This window comes from Dendropsophus ebraccatus, chromosome 4 (genome assembly GCF_027789765.1).
Source record: "Dendropsophus ebraccatus isolate aDenEbr1 chromosome 4, aDenEbr1.pat, whole genome shotgun sequence".
Lineage (NCBI taxonomy): Eukaryota > Metazoa > Chordata > Amphibia > Anura > Hylidae > Dendropsophus > Dendropsophus ebraccatus.
Genome location: NC_091457.1, coordinates 158,631,737 through 158,642,213, shown reverse-complemented (window position 1 = coordinate 158,642,213; position 10,477 = coordinate 158,631,737). Strand labels below are relative to the sequence as shown.

At 45.1% G+C, this 10,477-nt stretch overlaps 1 protein-coding gene across 1 annotated transcript; it reads right to left on the bottom strand.

Annotated features, from left to right (window-relative positions):
- Window positions 1–435: 435 nt before the first annotated feature.
- LOC138789366 (involucrin-like) lies at window positions 436–10,231 on the bottom strand. Its single transcript, XM_069967977.1, has 4 exons — window positions 10,033–10,231; window positions 3,830–4,082; window positions 3,738–3,747; window positions 436–1,368 (listed from the first exon to the last, which is right to left on the bottom strand). The coding sequence occupies exons 1-4, from the start codon at window positions 10,229–10,231 to the stop codon at window positions 436–438; spliced, it is 1,395 nt and encodes a 464-aa protein (XP_069824078.1).
- Window positions 10,232–10,477: the final 246 nt, after the last annotated feature.

Genomic DNA, 10,477 nt, shown 5'->3' with positions numbered 1-10,477 from the left:
TGTAAGTGCAATAGATCACATGATTGCCTGAGCCTAGATACTGTCAGTACGATCATACCACAGCTCAATAGTATTATTGTGCAGCTGAAAGGTTATCAACACCTTATAAGACGTTACACTCATTCTGCCAACATTATGTTTTCTCCCATAGGTCTTTATTAAAAATTTTGCTTGGTTTCTCTTTTACAGCCGCTGTGTTTCATAAAAAATAAAGTACAGTACGCTCTATTCTGCTCAAAGTGGAGGAAAAATGGGGATTTTCCTTGACTGTAGTCCTATGGAGATGCCATGGCCTGGGGGCTGTGTACACTAAGCGTGACGGAAAAACTGAACTGAAAAACATTTGTTGTGTAAATCTTATTCATGTGATGGTGTTACAAATAGCGGGAATTCTCCTCCTATTGTGTCTTCTTTTTCATGCTCAATAATAGTCTCTTAGTCTGATGTCATAGCAACGAACCTGATATCCTGATGATTGTCTGGATGTTTCAGGTCTGGATGTTTCCGTTCTAGATGTTTCAGGTCTGGATGTTTCCGTTCTAGATGTTTCAGGTCTGGATGTTTCAGTTTTGGATGTTTCAGGTCTGGATGTTTCGGTTCTGGATGTTTCAGGTCTGGATGTTTCGGTTCTGGATGTTTCAGGTATGGATGTTTCGGTTCCGAAAGTTTCAGGTATGGATGTTTCGGTTCTGGATGTTTCAGGTATGGATGTTTCGGTTCCGAAAGTTTCAGGTATGGATGTTTCGGTTCTGGATGTTTCAGGTATGGATGTTTCGGTTCCAGATGTTTCAGGTCTGGATGTTTCGGTTCCGGATGTTTCAGGTTTGGATGTTTCGGTTCCAGATGTTTCAGGTCTGGATGTTTCGGTTTTAGATGTTTCAGGTTTGGATGTTTCGGTTTTGGATGTTTCAGGTATGGATGTTTCGGTTCCGGATGTTTCAGGTATGGATGTTTCGGTTCCGGATGTTTCAGGTCTGGCTGTTTCGGTTCCAGATGTTTCAGGTCTGGCTGTTTCGGTTCCAGATGTTTCAGGTCTGGCTGTTTCGGTTCCAGATGTTTCAGGTCTGGATGTTTCGGTTCCAGATGTTTCAGGTCTGGATGTTTCGGTTTTAGATGTTTCAGGTATGGATGTTTCGGTTTTAGATGTTTCAGGTATGGATGTTTCGGTTTTAGATGTTTCAGGTATGGATGTTTCGGTTTTGGATGTTTCAGGTCTGGATGTTTCGGTTCCAGATGTTTCAGGTCTGGATGTTTCGGTTCCAGATGTTTCAGGTCTGGATGTTTCGGTTTTGGATGTTTTCTATCTGCGCCATGTTCTTGTCTTGAATTCCTTGTCTGTTTCTTGTTCCAGGTTATGTTCTTCTGCTCCTAATATCTGGAAGTCATAGAGTCTTGCTGAGGGTTTCCCTGTTTAATATCAGTATTTTGCCTTAGTTGCCCCTCTGTGGGTTTTTGTTCTACCCTCTTGTTTCTCTTGCCTAGTTTAGTCAAGGGTTAGTGCTGGGAGATTATAGACAATTCTCTTTTTTGGTCAGATTAAGTTTTTCAGTCTACAGAGCAGCCAGCATCATTACAGGTAGAGGTGACTTCTATTTAAAAATTATATGTGGTATGCGATGCCCTGGCCCCTGGGGGCCACTTCCGCAGTGCTGGTGTTATGAGCGGGCAATGACCGGGGCAGCTGCAGGGGTTATACTTGTCACGGTATAGGCCTGAGGGCGGCACAGCTGTAGAGCCGGTCTGTGGAATCTGCGGGTGATGATGGGCATGCGATTCCTCGCTGCACCTAGTCAGGGCACCAGTTAGTGGACACCAATGCCAGGGTTCAGTAACAGCGGTTTTATTATAGATGAGGTAACTAGTAGCAACAGTTCTGTCCGGATGCAACCGGGTATATAGCAGGCTTTGACAAATAAAGCAGGAGTGGTGCTGCATAGGCTGTGAGAATACGTGCCGGATGATGGGAGTAGGAGTATGAGAGAAATAGCGTTGCTGGGCGGATTAACTTGAGAATAATACTTGCTGTGAATCCTTGTAGCGATGAGGAGAGATAACGGAATGACACCCAGATGAGAGAGAAGACTCCGGTCACTTGAGCAGGCAGAAACAGCCGAAGACTTGAATACAGCAGCAGACTCAGTCACTCTTCTGAGGGAGAGGACAGAACAACACAACCTCCTTGCTTGAGAACAGGGGCTGAACTGACTTGTCAGCAGGAAGTGGGAGGTCACATGGTTGCTCCTAGCCAGAGCTAGTCGGCCATTGGAGGAACCATGGTTACAGGTCACGTGATCAACAGCCTTGCATACCACTGTACAATGCAATAATACACAGGAATACATGAGAATACACATGAGAATGCACATTACCAGAGAATACTAGGGGAAAACCAGCAGCAGTTGCAGTGCAAACACTTACCAGAACAGGCATTGACACAGCAAGAGAAATGACCATAATAGGAGTAGTAGTCTGCATGTTCTGGGACACTGCATACCTCCCTAGCAAATTTGAGCCGACCTCGGCGAATCTAGAAGGCAGCAAACATGAATAGACTGGACAATCAAACAACAGGAATGAATGATGAGAGTGAGTGTGATGAGGTGTGTGTTTCCCACGCCCAAGGCACAGGTGAGAAGAGAGAGAGGATGAGAAACCCTAGTGGCAGGACTTCACCTAGGGGTGCCTAACGTACTCTGGCGACCAGGTAGCTAGTGCGTGAACCATCTGACATGTAAGCCAGGAGAACTTAACTGCTGGCGGGGGACCCTCAATATTCCAGCCAGTTAGACAGTAGGTTTTCTGTTAAATGTGTTACCCTACTGGAGGAGAACTGTGAAGACCTGTGTACTACCTTGGCGTGTCTGAGTAGTGTCTTGGATACCTGGAAGAGAAAAGAACAAAATAATAAAAGCAAACATACATGGGGAGCTCCCTTTCATACCACTTAATCACACACACAAGCACTCCACAGGCCAAACACACGAAAAGGTATCCAAGGTGCGATATGTATGGACAAGTGTGAAGGTTAGGTATGACTATGTGTGATAACTACTGTGTTGGGACAAGACAGAGGCGAACAAATACTGGAAACAAAAAGAAAGGGAAACACAACAGACAACAAATACTGCGAGGTCTTGAGGAGAACTGGCTCACATGAATCTGAATGAAAATCTGAGAGAAATCTGAATGAAAATCTGAGAAAAATCTGCATACGAACTGGCTCAACTAAATCTTTCCAGCTATAGATACGATAATAATACACAATAATGAGACTGGATGAGAAAATACACTCCTACATAAACTGGACTTTCTCTGAGGTATATGTAAACTGACTTCTCTTACTCAGAGGAGGAGCTATCTGACTTAGACACTGGAAAAATATACTGTTTTACAAAAGAGGCGCTCTACTCTGAGGCAATCTATGTAACCTTGTGCTTACTCAGAGGAGGAAATACAAAGACTTTGATAACACAGGAATGCAATAGTACAATAAGTGCAATAATGAAATAAGTGCAATAATACCCTGTGTGGAACACACAATCACAGGAAAGTGCATTAGGAAGGAATGGGTTAAGTGTCTCTGTTAGGTAGAGTCTCTTTTAGGCAATTAGAACATCGTCCATGTAAAAGGCTCTGGGACAGGCACTAGAGAACTTTTTGTTATGGTAAGTGTCCATCAGCTCATGGCTGGTTAGTACAGGGAACTTGGTCAGGAGGACCAGGCACGAACCTTAAACGTTGCAGGAACTGGAACAAAACAGTCATATAAACAGTTACAGTGAGAACAGTTAGGACGGGCATGCCGGCCTAGCTTCCCAGAGAAGCTTACTCTTGCCCAGGGTGTGGAGGATCAGTCGGCTGCCAGATAGCAACCGATGCTTCCCCGTTGGCGGCCATGACCTCTGCCCGATGATGCTCCCAGAGGGCTTGGAGCTGGCGACGCCAGGCATGCAGAATGGCAGCCTTTTGGACCTCCTCTGGATCCGGGGTGCCCTCCGGGGACACTGGAGCAGTGTCCATCTCATCTGGGGAGTCCTCTTCGGCCTGGGTGAGCTGCGAGTCTGGAGGCTCTTCCTTATAGCCTGAGAGATGGGAGAGGCCGATGAGGAACTGCGCCCCTCTGGCAGCTGCGGGCACAGGAATAGTACCAGCGGGGCTGGGGTGACCGGGTCCCGGAGAAATGCTGGTCTCAGGTATGGGCCCCTCATTCTTATCAGCAGAGGCCGGGATGAAGGCCCGGCGAAGACTTCCGTCATCCGACGGGGCAGCGCCCCGGCTGGTGTCGCTGTAGGATGGGAGCGGTGCTAGCAGGCAGGCAGGATTGCTCTCCGGCAGCTCCGGTATCACTGGAGCTGCAGGCAAACGTTTCTCGGGGGCCGCCATCTTGTCACGCTCCAGCGTGTCTTTGAGGAGGAAGGAGGAGGAGCGAGAGGGCAGAAAGCTCGACTCCCCAATCTGCCCAGCAACTGTGACATCAGCGGCCTGAGATAGCCAATCAGGGGAGGCAGCAGCACAATCTATGGCGCCGGGCGATTCCCGCGCTTTGGCAGCATGGCTGTTAACCCCTTCTGGCCCAGAGTATGGCGTAGCAAGGAATAAGAGGAAGCAGCGGCCATCTTGGATACAGTTTAGGGCCTGGGGCACTTCAATTACACCCATGATGATTCGGGCACAGTCTCTGCAGATAATAAAATGTAAATCTTGCACACCGCGTGGCGTATGTATCCTGTTCGTGACGCCAAAAATGCGATGCCCTGGCCCCTGGGGGCCACTTCCGCAGTGCTGGTGTTATGAGCAGGCAATGATCGGGGCAGCTGCAGGGGTTATACTTGTCACGGTATAGGCCTGAGGGCGGCACAGCTGTAGAGCCGGTCTGTGGAATCTGCGGGTGATGATGGGCATGCGATTCTTCGCTGCACTTAGTCAGGGCACCAGTTAGTGGACACCAATGCCAGGGTTCAGTAACAGCGGTTTTATTATAGATGAGGTAACTAGTAGCAACAGTTCTGTCCGGATGCAACCGGGTATATAGCAGGCTTTGACAAATAAAGCAGGAGTGGTGCTGCATAGGCTGTGAGAATACGTGCCGGATGATGGGAGTAGGAGTATGAGAGAAATAGCGTTGCTGGGCGGATTAACGTGAGAATAATACTTGCTGTGAATCCTTGTAGCGATGAGGAGAGATAACGGAATGACACCCAGATGAGAGAGAAGAATCCGGTCACTTGAGCAGGCAGATACAGCCGAAGACTTGAATACAGCAGCAGACTCAGTCACTCTTCTGTGGGAGAGGATAGAACAACACAACCTCCTTGCTTGAGAACAGGGGCTGAACTGACTTGTCAGCAGGAAGTGGGAGGTCACATGGTTGCTCCTGGCCAGAGCTAGTCGGCCATTGGAGGAACCATGGTTACAGGTCACGTGATCAACAGCCTTGCATACCACTGTACAATGCAATAATACACAGGAATACATGAGAATACACACGAGAATGCACATTACTAGAGAATACTAGGGGAAAACCAGCAGCAGTTGCAGTGCAAACACTTACCAGAACAGGCATTGACACAGCAAGAGAAATGACCATAATAGGAGTAGTAGTCTGCATGTTCTGGGACACTGCAGGTACTCGGCCAGTAATGTAGATGTTATCTGGCGTGATGCCAGTGCTGTGGTAGCACACAGGTGTAATGTTGATAACTGCTTGGTATATGGTCGGGTTATGTCCCCAGATAGTGGGTATCCTCCGGGCTTTTGCGCGTCCCTTTTGGCACTTGTCAAAGCAACTTGGAGTGGTAGTTGTCCCACTCGGGATGTCAGTACCGCCACCCACAGAGATGGGGAAAAATAACCCAAGGTAGACGGTGGTGTATGGGTGCAGGTGCAAACAGAGAAGACAGAGTCCTGTGTGTTTCACACAAAAATAGAACAGTTTACTGTATAACTTTGTAGGTAGACAGTACACACTATGCAGATCTCGATACAAACTTGAGGCTGACTTAGTGCTTTCAGGAATAGGTGCTTGAAGAAAGTAGGAACTTTGGTAAAAGTGGTAGTGCTTTGTAGAGATAGAAAGAAGAGAAGAAGAGTTGCCAGAGGAGCCCTTGCCCAGTGTAGATTCTGTACTCTGCCGGAACTATAGTGTAGATATATAGAAAGATAAGTGATACTCGTAGTCACGTTTAGACTAATGTCTGACCACCTTCTGCCCCCTAGTATCGTAGAACCCATCCTAGGTGGGAAGCACAAGCCCCAATCGTCGGTTATCAGGGTGTAGAGGGTTCCCAAGTCTACCCAGTTTATCTGCACTGTGCAGTAGGATACATAGACCTTTTCACATTGGTAGCTTTGTCCTACTGGGGTCGATTTCTCTAGGAAGAGGAGATCGCCCTGCACATTTTGAGAGGTTCCTTGGGTGGGCTAGGGTATTCCTAAGTGGCTGCTCTCCCCTACTTGGACTTATTACTGCATCATAAAAATAGTGGTTTGCATATAAAAAATTTTTAGCTGGTCTCTCACACATCTGTCCTCATGGACCTCCAATGACTAACTCCCTGTACTTTCTTACACACACATAGCTCTGGAGGAGGAGTTTGCCCTGTGTGGGAGAGAGAATAGACAGGATAGGAGAGCTAGAAAGAGCACCTACTAGTGGTCAGCACAAAACACATGACATAAAACAGTTAACCCATTAATTCAGCTGTGTATAGGAAAGACATATAAACAGTGGAGACATCTAGTGGGGAAACTAAATACTTCATCACCCACTGTAACTGGAGAGAGAGCTTTAGGACAGGTGCACTGGAGAAAACTTCAGTGGTTTGACTCTATTTATACATTGATTCCCTTTATTTTTCCCCCTGCCCTATAAATGTTTACTCAGTGCGCTTAATACAAAATATGAAAGGTACAACTGTTTGTGTGTTATTAGTTTACATTGCGTTTGTCTACAATTGTGACTATAATTATGACCCATCAGACCACCTTTTTGAGCAATCACTTACGTTTTGGATATTCAAAGACACAGTCTCCTGTGTTTGTTGGGGCAGAGATGTTTTATGGAGATGCCCCATGAGGTCCATTCTAGTCATTCAGAGCACACAGCTCATAAATAATAACACATGTGGCTACATAGAACACCAATAGTGAGCACTGAATGAAAAGTCTTGGAGATAGCAGCATCACCCTAATCCTGGATGAACCCATGAAGAGGGCAAGAAAGGAAAATGTTCCATAAATGAAGGGAACCTGAAGAAGCAATATAGGCTGCAGCTGAAAAATGTCTTCCCTTTGGTCCTGTACACCCAGCAGGTTTTCCAACAATCACCAGTCATATTTTATGTAGTTCTGGGAAACAGCTATAATAGAACGCTACATGTTAGTATCACATAAAAACCACAAAAGCTTTTACTACCAACTTAAAACGGCATTATACATTTCCTTTTAAGAAATTCATCTTCTCTCCACTCTAAGAAACCTTACATAAGCTTATTTATTTATTTTTCCCTGTTTTTTATTTTTTTTTTCCTTAAAGGGGTAGTCCAGAGAGTTAAAGGGAACCTGCCACCAAGACAATGCTATCTAATCTATCGCCATTATGTTATAGAGCAGGAAGAGCTGAGCAGATTGATATATAACTTTGTGGGAAAAGATTAAGTATAACTTGTAACTTCCCTGATCATTCTGTGATAAGGAGTCCAGTGGGCGGTGTCACTCAATGGACTGGACTCTTTAGCATGAAAATATCAGAGATTTCAATCAATAAATTACAAGTTATGCTGAATTCTTTCCCATTAAGATATATATCAATCCGCTCAGCTCCTTCTGCTCTATAACATCATGCCAGTAGCTTAGGAAGCATTTTCACGGTGACGGGTTCCCTTTAAGTCTCTCTGTTTTTTCCTTTATTAAAATATATACTTTTTTTTTCTCTTTCTTCTTGATCAAAGCAGGGGACCAGGAACTGCAGGGCCTAAACAGCCTTGCAGTTCCCAACATAAGCATTGGAGGCAGCAGAGGGATCCATGTTGCCCCTTACTGTTGCCACTCAATATAACTTTATTAAAACAATGCATTAATAAAGAAAGACAAATCTGTGGAGTATCCCTTTTAAATCTCTATTTTATAGTGTAAACTGGACTTGTTACATAACTGAGCTGTATATTAAAAAGTCTATGGGTAAGATTTCAAGGGATTGTCTTGGCATAATAAAAAAAAATTAAGAAAAGAATGGGGTCTTAATAGCATAATAAAGAAGCTATACTCACCTGTCCCTTTCCCCTTCCTCAACTCCCAATCATCCACTGGTCTCCTTTTTCTCCCAATTCCTATAATGTCCATCATCTTTATTATCCAATCAGTGATTGAGGTGGGACATTACAGCAGCCAATGGTTGGCTAAATTCTGTGGTGACATCACAAGAACTGTGAGATAGAGGAGATGAGCAGGGGACCGGGAGCAGTGGTGCAGCTGATAACGTTTTATTTTTTAAAAAATTTACCAAAGCAAAAAAGTCCAATATCCACATAGAACAAATGTATGGTATAGAAATGCAGATTGGCTTCTCCATTTTAGTTGTTTGCAAGGTAACTTCTTCCTGATAGATTGTAAAATCCAGCTTCAGGTCATGTCACCATCAGCGGCCCGGCATCACCCACCCACATCTATTAAGGTTCATCAAGTACAAAGTCCGATGGGCAGAGATTATAGCACTAAAAGGAATGACATTAAAGTGGAATTCCATTTGAGGTTTTAAAATTGCTTGTAATTCCCCGCTGTACGGAGGAGACACTTACCTGCCACTTATTTACTTCAGAGCTGACAGCACTTAGTTCTGCTCAATTAGAGTGCACTGTGATCAGTGACTGCTGTAAGGTGGACTAAGCTGAAAAGTAAATGTGAGTCATTGTGAAGAGTGGCCCTTGTGTCAGTGGGGGCAGCTCTTGAGGTGCCTACATACCTTATACCAAAGATGCCCAAACTGACGGCAGTCTAAGATATATGGTGGCCTCCCGACCGATGGATTTTCACAGCCTGATCCTATTGCTCTAAGAGGGATAAGTTGGCTCCAGAAAATTCTAGCTGCAACTTACCCCCTCCTTCCGCATAGGGAACACATGAACGTTTATATCCATGGGGTGAGGTAAGTGTCTGCCAAGCAATTGTTGGGCCAACAGTTATTAAAAATATATGTCTGGTGCTCGACCGTTGACGTGCTAAGGTGTTACTAGTGACGCTAACACTGTGGTGGTCGGTTCTTTTGTACAGCTCAGCCAACAATGTAAATGTCCTGACGCCAGTGCTAGTCCAGCACACAGGTGTGATGGTGGTACCTGCTTTGTAGAGTGTGGCTGGCTGTATTCCCCAAATGGTTGGTGAGCTGCCGGGCTATATTGGGTCCCTTGGGCTCTTGTCACAGTAGTCCTGAGTGGCAATTGACCCACCCAGACTATTGGTACCGCCACCCACAGAAAGGGGAAAAATGACCCAAGGTGTGCGGCATGTGTTTATAGGTGCTGGTGCTCAGAAAAGGACTGAGTCCCAGTGATGAACAAATATGGATAAAAGGAAACGTATTCCAGCAGTCCAATAAAATCCAGTATTTATTGTGTTAATTCCATTAAATGGTTACATACAAAAAACGTGGAAAAATTCTAGACGCGTTTCGGCCTACTCTGAGCCTTGATCACAGCATATAAAGGCTCAGAGTGGAACGAAAAGCGTCTAGCATTTTTCCACGTTTTTTTGCATGCAACGATTTTATGGAATTAACACAATAAATACTGGATTTTATTGGACTGCTGGAATACGTTTCCTTTTATCCATGTTGCAACGCCTGATCACCCACAGGTGAGGTCCTCTGCACTCCTATTCCGGGAAAGAGAATAGCCAGTTATATTGCAGCAAGTAAAGCGTATACGGAGTAGCAGCGAAAAACTTTTGCTTTTACCTTGAATAAAAAAATATAACAGCTTTACTGTACAGTCTCCTAATAGTTCAAAACACTTTCGCAGCAAATAGTTAAATCTTTACACAGACTGTAATGCTTGAACTCATTTGTGCTGAGGAGATGCTTGAAGAAGTAGAGTAGAGTAGAGGTAGTTGTACCGATGCTTAAAGAGTTGAAAGTAGCATAGAGCAGCGTAGAGGAGAGGTGTTTGTCAAGGGAGTCCCAACCCAATGTAGAACTGCACTCTGACGGAACTTGGGACAATACTTGAATTTCAGACATATCTGTACCCGTGTATATACTATAGTCTGACCACCTTCTGCCCTACAGTGTTGAGCTTCCCATCCTGATAGAGTGATACAAGCCCCAGCCCTGGTTATCTGGGTGAAGCTAAATGTCCAAGGCTTTCCGGTTACCTGCACTGCGAGATAGAATACGTAGACCTTCTTGGTAACTTTGTTCTATCCAGGCTAGTTCTTCTTGTATATCAGAATACTGCCCTGCACCTTTTAGACTGGTTCATAGCGT